The 24,177-nt window shown below is 45.2% G+C and overlaps 1 protein-coding gene across 2 annotated transcripts in view; it reads right to left on the bottom strand.

Annotated features, from left to right (window-relative positions):
- Window positions 1–23,796, bottom strand: part of DIPK2B (divergent protein kinase domain 2B) — a 359,981-nt gene extending 336,185 nt beyond the window's left edge. For both annotated transcript variants that reach the window (XM_069204187.1, XM_069204188.1), the window contains exon 1: window positions 23,470–23,796. In XM_069204187.1, the coding sequence (XP_069060288.1) occupies window positions 23,470–23,693 (224 nt within the window). In that variant the 5' untranslated portion in view covers window positions 23,694–23,796. The remainder of the gene's footprint in view (window positions 1–23,469) is intronic.
- Window positions 23,797–24,177: the final 381 nt, after the last annotated feature.

The following is a 24,177-nucleotide window of genomic DNA, read 5'->3' as shown; positions in this document are numbered from 1 at the left end:
CCAACCCCTGAAATGGCGGACGCCTGTCCGGTGTGGAGGGACTGGTGGAAATGAGGTAATTCTGCTAACGTTGTGCGCCATTGCGGGAGGCGGTCGAGAACTGCGTGCAACTCCTCATTGGTTATCATTGGGCCCTATGGCCCCTGAAACTAGCCACACCAAAGAACAGCCCTCCACCTCCGCCAACGCTGGTGGACAGGAGGCCCCGCCACAGGAACAACAGGCCACCAGCACCCCACCCCCTGCAGAAGGAGAACTACCACGCAAACCGTCCCTGCGAGCCAGGCAGAAGCCAGAGAACATTGCCAAGACCCCCGCCAGGAAATAAGACTCTCCTGATTGTCATCCTTGTGTCCCACTCTGTCACCCTGTCCCCCTTGAACTGCTATTGCTTCACTTCCTATGCCCCCTTGGACAATGCACCTGTGATACTAATAGACTGGACTCTACCCTGGACTTTCCTCTATCAGCAACCCAGCCCATTTCAATACCCCCTCCACTTATTAGCACCTAAATAAACACCCTTGGGACAAATACAAGTATGGAGTCTGTCAATTGATTGAAATATGTATTCGTTTAACAAGCTGTAAACATTGCATTTCTAATCTACTGTAATATTAACATAGGTATAACCTGTAGTGGGCAGCAGTAAACACACCAGGAGCCAGATTGGGGCACAGAGATCTGAAAATAGAGATGCCAACGGGTACAGTAAGTGGCGGGTACAATAAGTGGCCATAGACATAGGGAAATCAGGCTGTCATGTTCAATGTCAAACACAAAAATGCAATGGAAGATGAAATTACAGTGTCTTACCTGTGTGTCACTGGAAGTACTGTTGAATGAGTGTAGGTCTGTTGTCCACATCTTCTTCCTCTGCCTCCTCTTCATCACTGTCCACAGGCTCCACCACTGCCACAAGACCATCTCCAGGCTCATCCTCCTGTAGAAAAGGTACCTGGCGTCTCAAGGCCAGGTTGTGCAACATGCAATGATGATCTGGCACACCTTCTTGGGTGAGTAGTACATGGATCCACCTTTCAGATGGAGGCACCGGAATCTGGCCTCCAGGAAGCCAAAGGTTCTTACAATTATCCTCCTTGTTTGCCCATGTGCCTCATTGTAACGTTCCTCTGCCCTTGTCCTGGCATTCCGCACTGGGGTTAGTAGCCACGAGAAATTGGGGTAACCAGAGTCACCTGTAAATATCGAGGGATACCTGTTAGCCACACACTCACCCTTAGGGCCAAACCCACACCCATATACCTACATCAACTGGGTGGGGACCATGGGCTCACCTATTAGCCACACCAGGTGCATCTGGAGTTGAGACATCACATATGGAATGATGCTATTCCTCAAGGTAAAGGCATCATGCACAGAGCCGGGATACTTGGCAATCACATGGGAGATGTACTGGTCCGCCAAACACACAATCTGCACATTCAGAGAGTGAAGGCTTTTTCTATTTCTGAACACTTGTTCATTTCTCCGGCGGAATGGGGGACAAATGTTATATGTATACTGTCTATAGCACTAATGATGTTGGGGATATGTCCCAGGTCATAAAAGTCAGCCTTCACTGTGGCCAAATCATTCACCTTGGGGAATACGATGTAGCTGGGCATGTGCTTCAGCAGGGTAGACAAATCCCGGGTCAGCACGTTTGAGAACATTGGCTGAGACATCCCTGATGCCGTGGCCACTGTCGCTTGGAAGGAACCTCTTGCCAGGAAATGGAGCACTGACAGGACCTGCACTAGAGGGGGGATACCCTTGGGCTGGGGTATAGCTCAAATCAGGTCTGGCTCCAATTGGGCACACAGTTCTTGGATTGTGGCCCTATCAAGTCTGTAGGTCAGGATAATGTGCCTGTCCTCCATTGTCGCCAGGTCCACCAGGGGTCTGTACACGCCAGGATGTCTCCATCTCCTATTCATCCTCAGCGGTTGAACTCTAGGGTGAAAAACGGTGAGCAGAGGGTCATATTCACACATATGTTAAAATCAAATGCATTTCTTCCTTTACAGAAACAGTATGTGAATTTGAGAGTAAGTTGATGTGCTAACGTCTGCTGTGACACAGTTAGGTGCCATGGCCTTTGTCCCCTGAAATGGCGGCTGCCTGACCTGTGAGGAGAGACAAGTGGAAATGAGGTAATTCCCCTGGCATTGTGTGCCATTGCGGTCGGCGTTCGATGACCGCTGGGCAACTTTGCATTGGTTATCATTGGGCCCTATGGGTTCCAGGAGCCAATGGCGATGTACGCCGGCGGTGACAGTATGCTCTGCCGTGGGCGTGACTGCCTTTTTCTATCTGTTCACTCACTTGCTACCTGACCTTCAACAGGAGAGGACCTACACTGCAAGTGTTACTGTGACCTGTGTCTGGAAGCGACAATGGCTCGAGTTTCTGGGCAAAGGGCCCCGCCTTCACTTCGGAGGAGTTGGAGAGACTGCTGGATGGGGTCCTACCCCAGTACACTTTACTCTATGGTCCTCCAGACAAACAGGTGAGTACACTGTGAGCATGATGTGTGGGCCATGAATGTAGGGATTGCTGTGTGTGTAAGCCTTGTGTAGGGGGGGCTGAGGGGTCCTGGGCAGAGCGCTGCATGTCTGGTGGTCAATGTCTGTGCGTAAGGGGATGGGAGGGATATTGTGGGTCATGAGTGTAACAGTCCGGATGGTATGAATAATACCTTTTCTGCCGTATTTTTTCTGCAGGTCAGCGCCCATCAGAAAAAGGGTATTTGGCGTGCCATGGCAAAGGAGGTGTGGACCCTGGGGGTCTTTGACAGGCGGAGCACCCACTGCCACAAACATTGGGAGGACCTGCACCGCTGGGCAAGGAAGATGGCGGAGGCTCAGGTGGGGCTGAAGGGGTGCCCGTCGTACCCTGACCCCCCCGATGTTCTGCATCCTGGCGGTGGCGTATCCGGAGTTGGATGGGCACTTGAAGGCATCACAGCAGCCACAAGGGGGGGAGTACAGATTCAGAATAATTACTTGCATGCGTTAATGTTTTACCTGGGTGGGTGATGTGGGCTGTGGGTGCCCCTAGGCCAGGGTGAACTGTTAGGGTAAGTCTCTTGTTGGGCAGGCTCGGAAGCACTCCAACCCCAATAGTGTTAGTGGGCATCTACTACTGGGCAGGGTCCTGTTGGTTTCAGGTGTGCAGCTAATGGCGTTAGGCAATGTACCCCATGGGCTGGTGACTAGCATTGTAACTGGTAGTGCTTGGCCTAGTGCATAGGGTTGATCCCTGTGTGTTGTGCACGCCAACAGTAGTGTTGTTACTGGCACTGACCAAGTGTATCCTCTGCCTGCCCCCCTTTTTATTTTGTCACCCTGTCCTTGTGTGCATTAGCATCACCTGGCGGAGAAGCAGAGGCACTGGCGACGGAGGGAGCTGCATCCCACATGGGCCTGGAGGCCAAATCCACCGACGGTGAGGGCACCAGTGGGACGGATGGCGAGGGGAGCACAATGACAATGACGGAGACAGGAGGGGACACTACCGACAGTGACTCCTCGTCCAAAGGAAGCTCCCTGGCGGTGGCGGACACCTCTGTGCCCATCCCAACACCAGCTACAGCCACCACCCCCATACCAGCACCGCCCTCCGAGCAGCCCCTCAGCTTGTTTCCCGTGTACTATCCCAGGTGGGTGGGCATCTCCTTCGCCCCAGGCACCTCAGGTCCTGCTCCAGTCAGCCCGGCTGCCCTCAGTGAGGAGGCTATTGACCTCCTGAGATCCCTCACTGTTGGGCAGTCAACCATACTGAATGCCATCCAGGGTGTCGAAAGGCATTTGCAACAAACAAATGCATACCTGGAGGGCATTCACTCTGGGGTGGCGGCCCAACAGATGCATTCCAGGCTGCAGGTGAAGGCCTGTAGGATACCACTACAACCACCAGCACCGCCACCTGCACCGCGGATAGCACCACCACCTGCACAGTGGCCAGCACCCCCAACTGCACCGTCGCAAGCAGCATCACTGCCAGCAGCAGCAGCCCCAGTGTGCAGCCATCCGGGGCTGCAGGTGAAGGCCTGGAAGCTACCACCACCACTGCCAACATCGCCACCTGCAGCGCAACTGCGATTCACTGACCAACCGTCACTGCCGGAGAGCAGTGTGTAGTGGTGACTACATGGGCTGCAGTGCGTCCTGGCCCCTGCAAAAGCTGTCGTTGTGACACCCAGGTGGGAGACTGTGACCTTGCACTCCAAAACATCTGCATCACAGGGTGCAAAGCCCCTTCCAAAACCAGTGGAAGAAGGCATCCACTCAGCCCCTCCTTGCCAGGATGAAGCACACTGGGCACAAGGCCCCCTACAGAACCAGTGGAAGAAAGCGTCTACTCAGCCACTCCTTGCCAGGATGAAGCACACTGGGCACAAGGTCCCCTTCAGAACCAGTAGAAGAAGCCATCCGCTCAGCCCCTCCTTGCCAGGATGAAGCACACTGGGCACAAGGCCCCCTCCAGAACCAGTGGAAGAAGGCATCCACTAGAGAGACTGTGGCTTTGCACTCCCCAGGACCAAGCAGTGGACAAACCACCCACTTGAGAGACTGTGGCCTTGCACTTCCCAGGACCAAGCAGTGGGCAAACTACCACTTGAGAGACTGTGGCCTTGCACTCCCCAGGACCAAGCAGTGGGCAAACCACCCACTAGAGAGACTGTGACCGGGACGGTTGGATCTTTTCTAAATTCAACTGAAGCCGCACATTGTCCATACTTTATACTGTTTGATGCACCAGCACTGCTCCTCCAAATTTAAATTTTAGCCTCCAATTTCAAATTCCTTAACATTTACAGTATGTGTTAACATTTTCAACTGTACATTTAGCAGCTTTATTTATATAGACTTTATTAATCTGTTAATGTTATTTAATTTTCTAAGCAATCACGGACCTCTTGAGGAGGCTTCGTGGACCCCCAGGGGTTCCCGGACCACAAGTTGGGAACCACTGCAGTAGAGTATCAGAGCAACATAGATTCAGGCAGGGAAAGTGCAATGGGGAGCAATAAGGGACCTACTCTAGGAACACACATTTATATCGACATCATAATGTGAGTGTTTGCAACAGGTGTATTCTTTCACCAGTCAGCCAATTAGCTTTCTATGTCTTCATGGTAACAGGAACATTTCATTGTTTTTGGCACCAGGAATACAATAGTCCACAGACAGCAATTTTTAAGTAAAACATTTATGTGGACTTCTTTATATAAATTCACAAGGGTTCTCATCATTTACTTTCCTTAAGAAAACTGTAGTTTCAGTTTTATGCTTCTACATTAACTCACTGACACACAAACTATTTATTAATTTGTTCTACAGGGTGACTGTATGATTAGAACATTTTTGCAGAGTTAAACTAATACATTTTGATACAATTATTGTACTGTGTGGAAAATATGCCTTTGAGACGGTCAAAAACGAACCTCTTTTATATTAAGTCACTGCATTCCAAACATGTTAGCTTGTCAGAAATTAAACATTTAACCTACTAACCTAGGTCAGCTTTGTAAGAAAATGTTTCAGGTATTCAAGCCTAAAATGTGGCACGAACTGCATCTCCTTGAATTTCAAAGCATTATTTTTTGTCTAAGGCCTACATATTAATTCTACATGTTATTGTATTAATTGTTTATCTTTTTAAATTGGTCTATCACTCGGAAGCATCTGAGCCCCCTTTTGGCCTCTCTTTGTTTTTCTACTGATGAACTGACTAACACTGGGCCCACATGCTGTGTCGCTACCAGCTCCTTCTAGTTCTCCACAAACACTACTAGTGGTGTGCCACCACTTCACCACAAGCACAGCCACTGGTGAGCCATCCCACTGCTTCAAGGGTAGCCTCATCATCAATTGTCAGCACTGTGCCCAGACCACACAGTGCCAGCACCTGGCTGTGCAACCATAGGACTCTCACTATAGAAAGTCAATAGTGGACTTACTCTGCTGTGCCAGTCCAGTGCCCTCAGGATGAGTGCCAGCCCAGGGTCCTCATCATTCTTGGTAGTGGTTCACTTGGTGCATGTTTCCATGTTGTTTACCTTTTTGTGGATTACCTTGTTTACATTTGATCATAGGTTGAGAAACGGAGCGCCTATCTCCACTGGCCCCACTGGCTGTTACACATCATATGTGCCCCTGGCACTGGGTTTCCTTGCACACATTTCCATCTTGAGTGGTTGACTTGAGTGTTTTTCCCTCTTGTTGGATTAATAGCTCTGTAGGATAGTTCTTTGACATGTCTTGCTATTGGTTGGTCCCTTGGGATGTGTTTCCATTTCAGTGGGATACCTGGGAAGTATTTTCCCATTAATGGTTTCCCGATAGTGACCTCCAACATAGAAGAGGGCCTGGTGAGTATATCCTAGTTGGCTATTTACATAAGTGCATTCATCTGTTGGTGAGGCACCTAATTCACATTTTTCTGTTAGTACATTATCTAACTAAAGCATCCTGGCTGGCATTTCACTGTTGGAGGACATAGATGTCATTAAAGGGTCACCAGGGGTTGCAGTAGTGACCCATGACTTGCCCCTTGTAAGCTTTGGCACTGCCTTTGCAATCCCTGGGCCTTAGAGGTGGCACAATCCGTGCCAGGCACACAGAAGCTCCTCCACATTACTTATTTTTAGCCAGCTTTTCTTTTTACTAATGGTGCAAATTTCTCTACTAATGTTTGTAGAGAGGGACATGCATTGAAATGAATGGAAAGTTTCATTGAAATACCCATGCACCACCCATAGAACAACACTTGATGCAAAATAACGCAAAGCAGATTGCATTACTTTGGGATATTATCCTACAAACTCGGGATTTCGTTGGATAGTAAATACATTCGAACACTTTGCACCTGGTGTCACAAAAGTGATGTGAACATAGTTCAAAGCATTAGTAGACCTGGGTAAAACTTAGTAAGTATGAGTGAGTGATTGTGAGGGAAATTATGAATGAATGAAAGTGACCGGGTGAGAATGAATACAAATGGGATTTGGGCGTGTAAGAGAGTATGATGTTAGAGTCATGTGACATGCCTTCCTGGAAAATATATCTGGGTCAATGGTCATATGATTTCACTTCCTGTGATGTCATTAGAGTTTTTTTTCTTAATGAGCAAAAGACATAAATACTCCTCCACATACATACATCCTTATAGCTAATTAGTCACCAACAATTCATATAGATTCATAAATATATACATGGTTATGTTCTACATCAAGCGAGCTTCCGATTGTTAAGACCCATTCCCCACTTGTTGACATGTGCAATAGAGTTGGATTATCCATTCTACTAATACAATTCATACTAGCCTTTGAGTTTGATTTGTTATAACACTCTGAGCAAATTAAACTGTCCAATCCCCAACACCACCTTTGTTCTCAACCCATTCTACCATTGGCACCCAGATCAGGGTGATGCATTTCCCTGCCCTCTTTCCCTTACAATTATAAAGAGTTTTCTCTAGAATATACAGACACAGCATCCGTGAGAATCATTGCTGCACAGTTGGCGGTTAAGAATACAACCAAGGTGCCTCGAATACTAATATGCACCACTGCCATATCTATGAATACGTCCCCCAGTTACCCAAAAAACCTCGATCTATTCCAAATAACATCAAAAAAGGGACGCTCTCCACTTTGGGGGTCATTCTGACCTTGGCGGTCCATGACCGCCATGGCGGAGTGCGGCGGAAGCACCGCCAACAGGCTGGGGAGCTTCCTGGGCGATTCTGACCGCGGCGGTAAAGCTGCGGTCGGAAAAGGGGAGCCGGCGGTTTCCCGCCGGTTTCCCGCTGGCCCAGGGAACCCGCCATGGCAGCGCTGCTTGCAGCACCGCCATGGGGATTCCGACCACCCTTACTGCCAGCCTGTTCCTGGCGGTGTCCACCGCCGGAACCAGGATGGCGGGAATGGGTGCCATGGGGCCCCTGGGGGCCCCTGCACTGCCCATGCCACTGGCATGGGCAGTGCAGGGGCCCCCGAATAGGGCCCCACAAAGATTTTCACTGTCTGCTTAGCAGACAGTGAAAATCGCGACGGGTGCCACTGCACCCGTCGCACCCCTTCAACTCCGCCGGCTCCATTCCGAGCCGGCATCATTGTTGAAGGGGCTGTCCCGCTGGGCCGGCCGGCGGTCTTCTGGCGGTCGCCCGCCGGCCCAGCGGGAAAGCCGGAATGACCGCTGCGGTCTTTTGACCGCGGTGCGGTCTTTCGGCGGGAACCGCTTGGCGGGCGGCGACAGCCGACCCCGGCGGTCAGAATGACCGCCTTTGTCTTTCGGTGCCACCTTTAGGAAGACTCTAATTCCATCTTTTAACACCTGTAGTTTTGTACATGAACAAAACATATGTGCCCTGTCTGCTGGGCCCTCCCCACAATGAAGACATGGGGCCTGATTACAACTTTGGAGGAGGTGTTAATCCGTCCCAAATGTGGCAGATATACCACCAGCCGTATTACGAGTTCCATAGGATATAATAGACTCATAATACGGCTGGGGGTATATCCGTCACTTTACCGTCACTTTTAGGACGGATTAACACCTCCTCCAAAGTTGTAATCAGGCCCATGGTCTTATAATGCTGACTCCTCAGGCCTGCTGTAAGAAGCACTTCCATTCCCACCTGGAGTGACTTCTGCAGGTCTACACCCTTTACCCCCAGTCTTTCCTCCCATTTTCCTGCATGGTACTATATATCATCCAGTGTCACATTAGTCAGTACTTTATAGATTTTCCCTATCCCGCCTCTCTCAGTAATAAGTTAAAAAGCTGAATTTTGTCAACAGAGAGTAGACTGCTGCCGAGCTTAAGTATAATATCCCCAATCTGGAAATACTTGAAAAACGTTTGTCATACGAGGCCGTACTTTTGCTGAAGATCACTAAGCGAGTATAATTTAACTTTTTTGTAGTAACTATATTCAACGTTCCTAGCAAAACATCCCTTGGCTTCCACTCCCAAGGTCAATTCATAGACGGACGGTAACTCTGGCTGTGGTGGACCTACTTTATTTCTCTCTGCAATGAGAATCCCCATGTGTTGCAACAATGATGACCAGTAATAATACTCAAAATTGGGGACTGCCCATCCACCCCTGTTTCTAGGGAGCACCATATTTCCTTAAGCCCACCGACCTTTTTTGTACTGCCTTTTGAAGGTGGTACAGATAGCGTCTAGCTTTTTCAGCCGTTGTACTTCTAGTTCTAATGGTATTGCTCTAAGTAAGTACAGTACCTTAGGCAATATAATCATTTTTACCACATTGCATCTGCCTGCTAAAGTTAAGTGCAAGCTATTAATCCTCCTCCAATCTTGCCCGATTTTAGCCAATATTGCTGTAAAATTTATTTCAGTGATTTTCTCTACTGTAGCAGTGATCTTGTTCCCTGGCTAAGTCATACTATCCACACTTTGGCTATCAGTCACTTCTATATTAGCTAGTGAAAACTATCTGCTTTCCCTTTATTCAGATGATGGCCTAAAATTGCACCAAACAGTTCGGCCTACATTTCTATGTCAGTTAACACACTTCCAGGTTCTGGGCTAAGCAAGCCAATATCATCTGCATATGACAGAATTTTTGGTGTCAAACCCATTTGGTGTCAAACCCACTAATTGGCCTTTTAACACGATTTTTTGCAAGTCGGATGATGAAATGGTCAATATAAAGCGCAATTAGGAGGGGTGAACAATAGCACTTGTCCCTCTAGTAATCAAGATCGTTCCAGATTCCACCCCATTATCTGAAGTGTGGGAGTTGGATTATAATATAGCTTTGATTAGACCCTGCCCAAACCCCTTTTGCCTGAGTATTTCCCATAAATACTCCCAGGAAGCCAGGTCAAAAGCTTTCTCAGCGTCGAGCAGGATCATAGCCATAGGATTTTCCATCACTTCTGCAATATAAAACAAAATAATTACTCGCCTGCTATGTTCTTCTGCCACTAGACAGGAATAAATCTGTGCTGCCAAGGTGAAACCAGTTTGCCAAGGTGAAACCAGTTTCTACCCATATGTGAGGCGAGAATCTTTGAATAGAGTTTAGCATGAATATTTATTAGTGAAATAGGTCTATACGACCCAGGATTTGTTGATGTTTTCCCCTACTTTATAGAAACAAGAATTCTGGGACAGCCCCATGACCCCCTCCTGCTGGACACCAAGAAATGTATCTATCATATTCTTGGCCAATTCCGTAAAAAAAAACAGGTAAAATTCTATTGGTATCTTATCAGGCTATGCCCCTTTGCCAGACGCTAGGGATTTTAAACCCACTCTAATTTTATTAGGGGTTATGGACAACTGTAGAAATTCCAGTTCTTCTTTCTCTAAAGCCTCTTTATGTGTTCCACCTAGAAAATGCTTCTAGCTGACCCAGTGAGGGAGTTATGCCTTCTTGGTATAGTTCCTCATAATACGCCTTGAAGACTCCAGTTATAGCCTCAGGAGTGCTTACCAAGCCATCTTCTTTATGCTTTATAGCCTCTATTTGCCTCTTTCTGTCATGTATGGAGGGCCAAAAATATTCCCACTATTCTTTGCTGCATCTCCTGGTCACGCTGCCCATCCGTCATCAATCTCATATGTTGCACTTCCAATTCTAAGAGCTCTTCGTGAAACCCCCTGATCTTTTTCACCTGCTGCTTTTGGTTATGTAAGCCTAAACTAATAGACTTGTCCCTAATTCCAGCTTTTAATGAGTCCCACACCGCCCTTCCCAGGTGCTATTTCTATTGAGTTCCCTAAAATCTACTAGCCATCTTCTCATATGTTCAATATAACTAGTATTTAGGAGTAATTTCCTCTAAAATGTCCAATTTTGCAACATCCTGGCTGCCCTCATATCAGATATTTCCAGGATCAGAGGTTTATGGTCAGAAACCCCCCCTAGGAGTCTCTTAATATCAGAATTGCCTACTATGGCAGGTGAGATAAAAAAAATCCAACCGAGCAGATTTCTTGTGTGAGTGAGAAATGTACGTATATCCTGGGTCAGGGGATTTTAGTCTGTCTCATGATTCAGCCAGACCATGATCACTCATAAGCTAGCACACTGCTCTATACACTGACAGCTTCTCCCGACATACTGCTCTGGCTGAATCAAGCTGCTTTTGATTTCCATCTCTACATTTAGATTGCCACACAAAACCAGGGGGGTTGGCCACAATGCCAGCTGCACATCTAAATCATCCATAGCTGCAGTTTCATCCACATTAGGACCATATATAGAGCATATGTTAACACTTGACCCCCCCCTCCTCCACCTGACATTTCACTTTTGCCCATCTTCCAAGCTTGTCCGTGAGACTCTGTTTCACCATGCACTGGTTTCTTCTGGCTATGGGCCTGATTTAGGTCTTGGCGAAGAGAAATACTCTATTACAAATGTGACGGATATCCCATCCACCATATTACAATCCCATTATCTCCTATGGGGAAAATAATATGGCAGACAACATATCTGTCACATTTGTGACGATGTATTCCCTCCACCAAGAACTAAATCAGGCTGTAAGATTGCCACCCCCTCACAGAGGAGCCTGGGGAAGTGCTCACTTGATAGTGTAGCCCATGGTCTGCAACCAATCTCTCTTATCTCTGGTATATGTGTATCTTGCTTGCAAATAATGCCTGGCCCTGTAGTTCTAAACACCTCAGCAACACCTTAGCAACATTCTGCCTTTTTGTTCTATCATTTAATCCGCATACATTGGCATTTCAAATGCAAAGTTTCTTATCTTGCATCACTGAATTAAAGTATTGAAGTGAAACCCCAGGACATGCTATAATCTGCACCCTGGCACCGGGGGAATGTCCTGCACACTTCACTCACCCTTACTTGCTCTCCTGTGTCTTAACATGTCTAGTCTAAAGGTCCTTCCAATGCCTATTGTTTTTGCTCCTTTTTTTTAAGTGATGCCACCCTTACTAACCTACAGTCCTCTGCCCCACGGCCCAACCTCCATCCTCTCTGCCTACTCCCCTTTCCACCCTAGAAAATCATACATAACCATCAATGGTCTGCCGATGGTTTGTGCACTCTCTGCGCCCCAACCACAGCCTATTGTTCCTAAATCATTGATTTCCAATAACATTGTAAGTCATGGAGCAAATATAAAAAAACCTCACCAAGACCAGCCACTGATAAATGTTATACCCAACATTGCTCCAGATCATTCTCCACAACCTTCAACAATCTGAGATCAATAATCAATAGGTATATCAGATTATGCCTGGCCCTATTAGTGCATTAGTCCATATTCTCTAAAAACTCTTTGGCTTTGATTTCTGATGTAAGTTATGGGTTTTGTTGTTCGTAATAATCTTTAGCCTGGCCTGGTTCATCAGAAAGGCTTGCACAACCTTGTCTTGAAAAAGCCTAATCAGCTGCCTGAGCCTTCAGTGGCTCTCGACTGTCACATGATAAAAATCCAGTCTCATGAAGAAGGAACAACCATCCACATAGTGCTTGGAGTGTGGTCGAGCTTTCTCAAACATCACCTGTCTTAAGAGAAAATTCCCAAAAAAGACCAGTATGGCTCTTGTTTTCTCTATCCCATGATTCAGGTGTTTCCTCATTGACTAGGGTCTGTGTGCAATTTGAATTTCATGGTCCCAATTCCAACTCATGAGGTCAGGGAAGGCCTTCTGAACCAAGTTAACTACAAACATCCTTGCATTATTACCCTCCAAGCCCTCGTCCAGCCCCAGGACTCTCAGATTGTTACGGTGTTGCCTGTTCTCAAAATCTTCCAGCTTTCATTGAGTATCCATCAGCTGAGCCTCATGTGCCTCTGTTTGTCCCCTGATGACGACAACATCCATCTCCGGTGCTGTGGCCCTACTTCCTAGCACAGACATCCTCTCTGATATCTCTGAGCATGTTTTAGCTACCTTTCGTATTGCAGCTTGTAGCTTCCTAGTCACACCCTGAGCTCTGTGGCTATCAGCCCCAGTCTCATCTCTATACACCATTATTATACCTTGATAAAAGGCCTCAAGGGTTGGCACTTACACTAGAGGGCCCTGGGTTAGCTGATCTTGGGGCTCTGTTGTGCCTTCCCCCGGATACCATGAGATTGGATAATCCCTCTTCAAATCTACCATGTTCCATTCACCTTTCCCAAGGATCTTTCTAGGTGTCAGGTGGATATTGCCATCAGGGGTATCACCTATGCTACTCAATATACTGTCTTTGGATTCCCCTTCCAATGAATCCATATTGTCACCTGATCGGTCTGACCTTTCTAACAATGAAAAAAAGCACTCCACTGTGTTCTGATATGACCCCGATTTTCTTACATCAGCACTCCTCCTCTTACTGCTGTCCTTATCTCCTTTTGCCCAGTGGCTATCACATAGTCGAGAGAGGTAGCTTTCTTCCGGGATATTCCCTGCCTACTGCATTCACCTCCCTCGAAATTGTGGTACTCTTGTAACCCCTCCATAGTTCACCCAGAATCTCCTGGCAGGTTTTCACTATCCTGTTTAATTACCATCAGTGAGTCAAGGCCCAGTGCTGACAGGATGGTGGGGACTGGTACCTTTCCCTTCCTGGGGTTTTGTGAGTGGAGACAATGATAGTGCTTCTCCCTGCTCCATACTATCCCTTGCAGTTTGGTCCCATACTCTCTCTTGCTGTTTGGTCATCTCTGCAAGGTGATGGCTGCTTTTTTTCCCTGAGTAGCACCCACAGCTCTCACAAGAGTCATTTGTCTCTGGTCCTAAACTGTTGTTTTAAGGAAATCAACAATAGAGGGCCCTAGGGGGCTAGGCAGGGAAGGCTCACCGAATCAATCTTCTCCTTTTTGTCTATTTTGTCACATTTGTCACTTTTAGCACTTGCCAAAGCTCTGCACCGAGCACTCACATCTGGCTTCCCACAACCAGTGCTAATGCTGGTTCTTCATCCAACAGCTGGGTTTGCAGCGCCCCTGGCCTTCAAGGCGCCTGTACTTGTGGCCACACACTTCAGTCCCTTGAGGCTCTCCGGACATAATTCCCCCTGCTGCTGACTGCAAGGCGTCCCAGGGCCCACAGCAGGCGTCTCTCTGCCACTATGGTAGATCAACTCCACCTGCCTGTTTCTCCAAGCTGCCACAATACTCACCAGAAGCTGTGAACAGTTCCGGGGCACATGACCTGAAAAAAGGGAATGACCTCTGCTGGTTTGCCACCGTTGGCTCTGATGAGGTGAAGAACTGCTCCCGGTCATCTCACATGGCCGCCATCTTGCTTTGATTCAATCGATGCCATTAAGGTTAAAGGGTATGTGATTCCACTTCTGCTACCCCTGGCATTTTGGTGAATTGATGCCCATGCTTGAGGGTCTACCTGATCATTTCCCTGATGGCATTTAGTATGTGTGTGTTCACTATTACAAGCTACCATGGCAAAACAGACTCTTCTAAACCATTGCCCTCAGGGCTCCCCAAGGTGAGTGTTGTCTAGTGTTATAGCTGTACATGCCCATAAAAGAGATAAGAAAGGTGAAAACAGGATAAGGGATATGTATATATGTATACTATGTTTTTAATCTTTAAGTAAGCACAGTTATAATTTGCTCAGTACTGGAACGTAATGTACAGTGGCAGCTGGCAATTTTAGGAGGGAGGGGGGCGGGAAGCACACTCACTCTTTCATTCACACAGGCACGCACATCCATTCACAACACTCATGAACATTCAAACATACACGCATGCACCAACCATTCATTTAAAAAAAAAAAAAAAAAACACACCCACACTTACCTTCAGATCGGAGGTCCCAGGAGGGTTGGGACTGCTGCCTCTCCTCACTAGCTGACCCAGCCAGTGAGGAGAGGCAGCAGTCCCAACTTCGACACAGAGTGGGATGGGATCAGAGAGACTTCTGACCCGACCCCACTCAGTGACGAGGTGTCACTGATTGACACTCGCCCTGGGCGAGCTTCAGGGCTTAAACCTAAAGCACCTAGGTCGGAGGCGATGGGTGATGGTTCCCCTTGTCACTGACTATGAGGGCCTCGAGGCAGGTGGTCTTGCCCATAGGAGCTGTGACCTCTTCAGCCCAGCAAAGTTCAGCTCAGGCAGCCAGGAGTCTACTCAAATCGTGCATGTCTTGCTCCTGGCTGCCTTAGCTGAACATGAAGAGTGTCTGTCAGGCTGATCTTTGCTCAGCCTGACAAGCACTCTTCATGAGGGGCAAAAGGTGGGAGGGTGTGGCCCCTCGCCCTAAAGGGCAGGCAGCGCCTGGTAATGTACAAACTAAAGTGCATAAACCAATATTGACTTGTACAGATCTCAGTGATCTATTTAATTGCTTTTAAATTATTGTTGACTTTCTCAGCTGTGTCCTTAAAACGGCCTTTTTATCCTGACAGTTTGTCTTGAATGTTACTTTTTTGTCCTCTATTTTGACAATCACTTTCCAGATTTTGCCTCCTTACTAGGTGGTCATCTTAAGAAGTGGATTCAATGCTGAGAGACAGTCATGAACCAAAGTAGCTTTTGATGGCTCGAGCAGGAAGTCGGACTGTTCCCTTAAAACTGTGGTAGGTGGGGAGGGCGGCAGCAAAAATTACGATTACTAGTATGGTTCTTTGAGGCCTGGTAGTAAGCAAAGGAAGACACGGAGAGTAATAGAGTTCAAGACAAGACGTTTAGTGCAGTGGCGTAACGAAACTGGAGTGGGCCACCCTACAAAGAACCCGGAAGGGGGCCCCTTCCGGACGCACTCAGGCCAGGTGCTGTGCTGAGGAGGGCCCCTGGAGCTCGCCTCACCCTTCCCGCACCGCGGGGTGTGCGGGGACCTTTGTTACGCCAGTGGTTCAGTGGAAACGCCCTGCGAGGTCGTAAAAAGAGTGGGCTTCACTGGGGGATTGCGGTGTAAAAGCAAAAAGCTTTCCATAATGCATGTGCGGGCCTGGAATAAAATGTAAGGTGTCTCTAGATTTCTCAGAAGCGGTGTTTATAAACTGGGGGAACAGTTTACATCCGCAATTTAATAAGAACGAGAAGTGCATTATCTGGTCGGAAAAGTGACACTCGGGAAGAATGCTGGCAAAATAGCGTTTCTAGCGATGCAAGTCTCGAGCTTGTGGTTTCCGGTCTTGCTCAAAGAGTTGGCATTTGAATAACAAATGATGAAGTGTTTTCTAACCTGTCTTTCTAAAGATGTTTTAAGCTGTGATATTGATGTTGAAACATTGTATCGATGGCATCAGCACCTTTACATTTAACTAAGTAATCTGAAGGTTTAAGATACCATGCCCATACACGAGTTATTTTGAAAATATTTTTGATTTGTAGCAGTGAACACAAACAAGCATCCTTCTTGAAATATCTTTGAACCCAAGTCAAGATGATTGGAAGCAGCCAAAGCACCATAGCAGAAAGTTAACATGCATTATCATTGCGTTGTACAGATCATACCAGACGAGTGGTAGGCATAATGATTGTATCTACAATTGTTTTGTAAAAGTGTTTATGATACTTTATGTGTTGGCTGTGGATTTAGAAAACATGCATTAGCCAAGGCAAAGCAGACTTCATGCAGTAAATATTGGCATGCATTATATATTTATTTATTTAAATATGGCATTTTGTATAACATCATGCAAAATCATATGGCAAAATTAGGCAATTTTATAAATGTTGCAAATTATTTTGTGTTGGAAGCTACAGCATGAAAATTGTCACCCTCATGACAATTTATGTTGCATATAGCCTTGGTTAATGTTAACAAAATGATTTTGCATCAGATTAGATTTACAGAAACCAGGTATTGGTTATGACAGGGAGGGTTAATTCTGCACAAAAGGAGAGTTCGCCGGAGTGATCATAGCTACAAGTTCTGCAATAGTTATCTCACCTCCATTATCAGGTTTTGCCAGAAACAAAAAAGGGGGAAAGGCAGTTATAAAGGCAAAACATTATTTTTATTTTAATAAGAATATTGTGATATGTTTGCAGTTTACTTCAGACCTGTCAGAAATGCTGCTGTATTTGCAGCTAGAGGCAGCACATGCCTTTACATTTAATGTGACATGCACACATTTACAAGTGCCTAATGTGGAAAAATAGCACTGCTCTAGCTCTTCAACTATTTAAAGCACCAGTCAGCCCAAAACAATGGCAGAGACCATGGTCCGAATAACACATCATTTTTGACTGGTAGTATTTCAAGTCTTTTTTGCCAAATGAAGGCAGTGTTTCTTCCAAACACCTTTCACCACCATATTATGAAAGCATGATGCTTGAGGTGGTAAGGTGTGGCAAGAACGTTTGTGAACATTTGTTTTGTTGCCTTTTGCTGTGTGTTTGATGTGTTCTGCTGTTTTAGCGCAGTTGTGTTGTTGTGATCTGTTACTGCAATGTGATTTTGTTTGTTGTCCTGCAGTTGTATTGGTTCTTTTTAGACTTTCTTGTTGTGATGTGCACTGTTATGATTTAATTGTGTAGTTATGTTGCTTTGTGTATGTTATGGCATTATGCTCAGTTGCTCACTATAGCTATGTCAGCAAATGTTGCTTATTTCTAGCTGAAGCAACACATGCCTTAAAAGTTCCTTTCACTAGCAAGCACTTTACCATTGTTTACAATGGTAAAAGGCACTTTCAGCTACATGAGATTACTGTCATGACAAACTTGGGGCAGAGACTGTGCCTTAACCTACCCCCCACCCAGGTGTTTGTCCCATCTCTTAAATTAGCATGTACAGTTCTCACTTTATGTGATTCGGCCCAGAGCACCTAACCAACTTAGTCAAGTCATCATCTACTGACTACATTCCTATCGAGTCAGCAGATTTGAGGCAGGTAAAACACTTTTTAAATACATAATAGTCAATAACATACAGCAGTACACAGGTCAGGCAAAGACATCCAATGCACAGTAGAAGGTCTGAATGTTTACATAGGATTTAAACCATGGTGTTAATCCCACCTTTTACCCTGGACCTTGTGGTATTTTTTGAGGGCAGCCTCTGGAGACATATACATACTCTTATGGTCTTGCACAGGAGCCAATGCCTTAAGCTCATTCCTCTAGAGAAGAGGTCATTTCTGACCTCCATCATCAAGCGATGTCTCGTTTAGAAATCAACAAGCCAACCGCCACAGTGAGTCTAGACTATCACAGGCATCAGTATTCACCCATCAAGCCAGGTAAACTCATTTTGGGATCTGGTGTAACAGGTCTACCAATAACCATGGATAATATATTGTGTATTTGTCACCAATAATTGCAAGGTAATGGACAGATCTGAATTGTGTGGTACAAAGTCCCCAATTCATCTCTACGGCTTGGGCAGTGTGGATCTATACCCTCTGTCATTTTACTCAGGTTAGTGGGGGGGTAATTAACTTCGTCCAAATAGCTCATCTGAATTAATCTAAGTTGCATAAACACAACCAGGTCTCGGGATCCATCTTCACTTCAGTCCAGTAAGTATCGTCTATGGGGCCCACATCTCATACCCTACAATCATGCAGCTGCTTAAGCATTTCAGGAGTACTCTTCACTAACATTCTGTAAAGTTTAGATGTTACTTTCTTCCTGACTGCTAACATTAAGTAGGTCACATAAGGATCATGTTCTGGGGGCTCACCTAGCTATCCGATGTGACGTAACTGAAGAAAGCCACAGAATTGGAATGTTTGCATGCCATAGATTTTGACTGTTTGTGAAAATATCTAATTTGGCTGCTAAATATCTCCAAACCTAGAGACATCTATAGTGTTTCAGTGACATGCACCAGAAAGACCCGCTGTATGCTAAATTCATGTGTCCTATCACAGTAGAGTTTTTGCAGTCGAGATTACATGGTACCTGCATGTCAGGATTGTATTTATGGCACGTAGAAGATTTCAATGCTTGTACAGGTTATAGAGCAAGTCAAGTAGCTACAGAATTTTTTTCCTTTTGCAAATAAAAAACACACTCAAGTAAAAAGTGCAAAAGTCTATGTTAAATAACATGTACTATGAGTAAATAATTTTATAAGGTAATTATACTTAGGTAATGTAGGTATATAAAAGAAACAATAATGTGCTATTTTAAGTAAGCCTAACTGTCGATGCCATATTAACCGCAACTTATACATTAGCATTGAAAAGGTCTGTTCCACAATGAGCTGTTTTGGTTGTTTTGCATATTTGCATAAGATATTTTTCTCTTTACTGCAGCTGCTGCAACTTTCCGGAAGCCTTCTGTTTGTTAGTGAATAGCCATTTGTTTTTTATTAGACAACTGATTGTGAGGTTCTCACCAGAGGAGAGGAGACAACATGAAGGATGATTCATGGGAAGAACTCTCCGAACCGCAAAATGTGGAAAAAGTATCATTTCAAGGACTTGTGTCTGTGGCCTATTGGGAAGACATGAGAAACTGGGGAGTTTACCTACTCCCAAGGGTTTACTGAAATCCTATTGGATGCTATGAATAAATAAATTGTGTATTTATATTAGTGCGTGTTTCTAGAGTAGGGAAGGATTCTGTCGCTCACTTTTTCTGGAGATCCACCTCAGCGTTTATTGAGGCCATATCTCTTTTCATGAGAGATTACTTATGAGATTATTCCCTGTTTTATTAGATGTCTGCTGATTTATAGCTAACAAGACTTTCCAGCTTCACCCTTTCTTTTATTTGAACAGCAAAGGCTTTATGCTTATGCATTTATTCTCTCATCGGAACGCTTTATTGGGTTTCTAAACTGACCCCTTATTCTATTCCATACTAATTTAATTTATATTAGGGAAATTCCTGTATCAAACATGCTTGCTGTATAATTAAAATTTTAACTGTCATATTTACCAATATTGTATTTTACGTTAAATTGAAATAGTGATTACTGGATTATATTAATGATGATGCTTAAAAGACTATTACTTATTGAATAAACAATGAAAACTTAAGAACTACTTGATAAAACCATTTTGTCACACAAATTACCTTTACTGACTGTACCAAAATCCTTAAATAATGTTATCATTCAAACGGATTTGATGTAGACAATAACTCATTGTAACTCCTCCTTGTCCACAAAGAACCATACAGCCAATGGTGTTTTTTTTAACTGATTACACCCAAAGATTAAGATATAGAAAACGCTGCTCAATCAATGGTAAATTATGTGTCTCAATACATTCCAGCTCAGAGGATATATAGGAGACATTCTCGATCCACAAACAGCCTGTCATTTATGGGTGTCAGTTGGCAAGCCAGATAATATAATTTAATTTAATATCTGTCAGTCTCAATCCTCCATGGCTGGTCGAGAGAACGCATTTAGGGAAAATTATTCAGGCCTTGCCGCCATCCTTTCCATAAGAAGGATGGTATGGAGGATTGTAAAGATTGAAATGTCGTGGTTGGAACTATATATAGGTAATTCTGCCTCATGTTGAGCAGATGGGAAATTAACATCATTTTAAAGAATGCTACCCTGACAGCAACACTGAGTAGCAGGGACCCACACACCAACATGTTCTGCTTGATGCTGGATAATAAAGGTTCTACATTGAGCTCTCATGACAGCAAAGCACACTTGCACCAAAAGTAACAGAGATTAGCTGGGTCTAGTGGCTCAGTGGACTACTGCATAGTCGGTGTCTTATTCCATGATAACAAGTTCAAACCCTACAAAACCACTCAGCCTTTGGTCATTGTGAGGTCTGTAGAATGGATACCTTTGAGCAGGGTAACAGTAAGCATCAGTGATCTGATGTGCTCTACAAATATGTCTGTCACGACTCATCACACTTCCATGGTTCAGAATCAATCTACTTGACAAAACCTTTAATTACATCTCTAATACCAGCACAGAGCTACAGTTGGGAAAATATAATTTTATGTGATCATCAATTCAGTTTTCAACCAAGCCAGAAAACAAGAAATCAATCTGATGAAAAGAAAAGGCCAGGGGAATAATCCTGATATTATGACCTACCTAACCCATGATCAAGAATGTTTGAGCCAAAGCAGTCTGCTTCAGATCCATTTGAAAATATGACTGCTTTTTGTGAAAGTGAGCCCCGGCTGTGTAATGTTGAAATGGTCTGCCCCAGTGGGGAACACCTCTGAAACCTAAAACCATCAAGCAGAGAATAGAACCTGGCCATTATATGGGCTCTAGACTATGGTTCTGGCTAAAAAATCAAGGTTGTGAGAAACAATGTAGAAAGTACATGTTTGATTTCACATATTCAACAAAATTGTGTCTATGATTAGCTTTACCTCAAGGTGTAAAGTGTAAAGAATTGGCATCCTGTTACTGTCTCACAGGGACTATTGCAACAGAAAGCCTACCGACCTTCCCTAAATTGATTTCAGACTATTGCAGTTAATCCAAAACCTAGCAGCAAGACTAGTCTAAGGCCAATAGAGAACAAACTGTTCACATTACTCGTGTGTTGGAGTCTCTACACAGGATAACTGCTATGAAGTTGCACAGGACTCACAGAGCATTGGTCATGATGTCCCAGGCCCCTGAATTACTGGATCTGGCTCTGGCATTCATCACAGGACAAGAACCCTGCTTTTGATTTCAACTGTAAATGTCACAAGGGCAGGACGATGGGAGCTCTAGAATCAACTGCCTGGTACAAACAGTTCACTGCTGACAAGATAACAAGAAGTCTACATTTTGAAAAGAAATTGAAAGCTTCCTTCTTTCACCAAGCCTTCATTGATGAGTTGCAACTTTGTATTTTGATGCATACCTCGACCTCGTTTATGCAGTTTTCACCACCGTCTTGTCCTTTCCCCTACACCCTAGCAAATGTAGACACCCTGAAGCAGCTGACAAACTGCAGGTGACACTTAAGAAAGCATCAAAACACACGCAAAACAACCAAAATAAATGTCCCTCTTAAACCGAACGAAGAAAAATAGTGTGAGAAAATAAGATAGCTACTGTATCTTTTGTCATCAGGGCAGATTAAAGCAACATAAAACTGTCCCTGAATAGTGACAATATTTTGCTAGAGAGTGGTGCCATTTGACACTCCTTCCCCTTCCCCTAGCTTAAAAAGCAACCTGCTTTACATTACTTTCCACAGAATCCATTTCCTAAGGAATCGACCTCTCTTTTTCCAAAGAGCCCGGTCATGAACATCTGTAGTTTCATCTGGCTCGCTCTCATGAGCGCTTTAGAGTGTTGGCCTGTCACTGTGAGGTCAGCTTTCTAGACAAGTAGCTCAGATGGAACTAAGGAGTGGAGGCGGTTGGGAAGAGTGCAGCGGTTGGGAGTGACTGCTCTTTTTTTTTTACATCAATCTATCTAATACATGTTTTTGTTCCACACCACTCTCGCGCCTCGCCTCACAATAACATCCAATTTTAGTTCTGGCATTTCCAACCAGCATGCAGTCCTGCAATATGGACAGTCAAGATATGTTTATCTCTAATTTTCTCTGTTTATGTGCCCCTCCCTATCTCTAGTCACTTTCTCCTTCTTATACCCCTTATCTTCCTTGCCATACTCCTCCACCATGCACCCACTGCGTCCCTTCCTCGTTCTAATTTCTTCTCTTTATTTCTACCTCTGGTTATTTTTTCTGTTCCGTTCTTTCTTTCCTTCTACTTCGCTCACTCTTGCGTTCGCTGTTTCTCCCCACTCTGATTCTTTCATTCTCGCCATCTCTCCACATCTCTCCCTTTCGCTCTGTCTCCCACTTTGTTTCTCTCTCACACTATTTGTCACTTTATTTGTCACTCTACGGCGGGATTCATTTTAGTTCCTCCAGATTCTCAGTCACGAAGTTTAAACTTCACAGCACCCATTGTACAGTCTAATGTGCAACTGGATGATATAGAACGGCTCAGTGCAGCATAACGTGACACAACATAAAGTGAGGTGCAGGCTATAGCATGCTATTGCATGTCAATGAAGGTACAGTATGACAGGACATGACACAATTTGACATAACATGGCACAGGACAACATGCTATGCTTGGCACAGTACGGCGTGTCGTGACACGATATATATCGTAACATGGCATAGCACACCTTGGCATGCTATATGGAATGCCATATTATGATACGGCATAACATGGCACAGCATAACTTGGTATTGTGTGCTACGGAGAGGTACACTATGAGACTGTAAGGACATGCCTCGACTTGATTTGACATGGAATCACATAGTACATTATATCTCACGATGCTTATCAATTGAAAGGATTCATATAGGCAGTTTACGACTCCTTAATTTGTCATTTCCAGTTCTGTTGTGGAGGTTACCACTGGAAAGGATACGACTTTCCATTAAGCCATAAGTGAGCTCAACACACGTCCTGGTGATGTTTATCCCATATTCATTGCTTGTGTTGTTAAGTTGCGTTTGCATCTTGAGAGTTCACTGACGCATTATACACGTGGTTAGTAAAATAATACTATGAACTGCTCGCCACCCCTTAAACACCACATGCACTTCAATTAACCAACAAACTGGACTTCTAACCTTATCTCGTCCTTAAAGAACTTCTTGCACATGGATGTGCCGATACAGGCGTTGCACTTATCCAGACCCAGGAATGTTTTGCCAAAACTGTAGCTGGATTTGATCCGGGGTTCGGGCGGAGGATCTGAAGCATCTGAGAAGGGCTTGCAGGCCAGCAGCCATATCTGGAGCGGAAACAACACAAACCACACAACTGTGGAGATACACCACATCTTCAACCACATCTCGGGGAGCCCCAGCGATATTTTTGCGAGGAACCAACCCAAAGTCAATGCGCTTCAAAGCATCGGTATGTGTTTCCATCCTCAGCAGAAGGCTGGTGGTGTGTAATTGTTCTGCTCCTCTTTTGTGGGAAGTAGAGTGGTCGGAGAGGGAGGAGGCGAGGAAGCAGCATGGAGGATGCAGATAAGTTGCATTGCTATGGTTACCTTTCCTCTCCTAGCTGTGGTGGCCTCGCACCGGGTTGTCCCACCCTTCACCAAACATAGAAACTTTCACATGCAGTGCTCATCTGGAGACCTTCAGATAAAAGGAGGAAATCCTGCAATGACCGCCACCAGGCCCGAGGCACAGGCCGCAAGAGGCTCCAGCCTTGATGCGCACAGGACAGACAGCAGAGACGTTTAAAGGCATGTGTAAAGTGGCCTCTATCCCAGGGCCCCTACATTTTCAGCCCCCCACCCTATAGAGCCAGCTCTATTCTGCAGA

Source organism: Pleurodeles waltl, chromosome 8, assembly GCF_031143425.1.
Source record: "Pleurodeles waltl isolate 20211129_DDA chromosome 8, aPleWal1.hap1.20221129, whole genome shotgun sequence".
NCBI classification, from domain to species: Eukaryota; Metazoa; Chordata; class Amphibia; order Caudata; family Salamandridae; genus Pleurodeles; species Pleurodeles waltl.
Note: the sequence above shows the minus strand (reverse complement) of the source record. Positions and strands in the feature narration are given on the sequence as shown.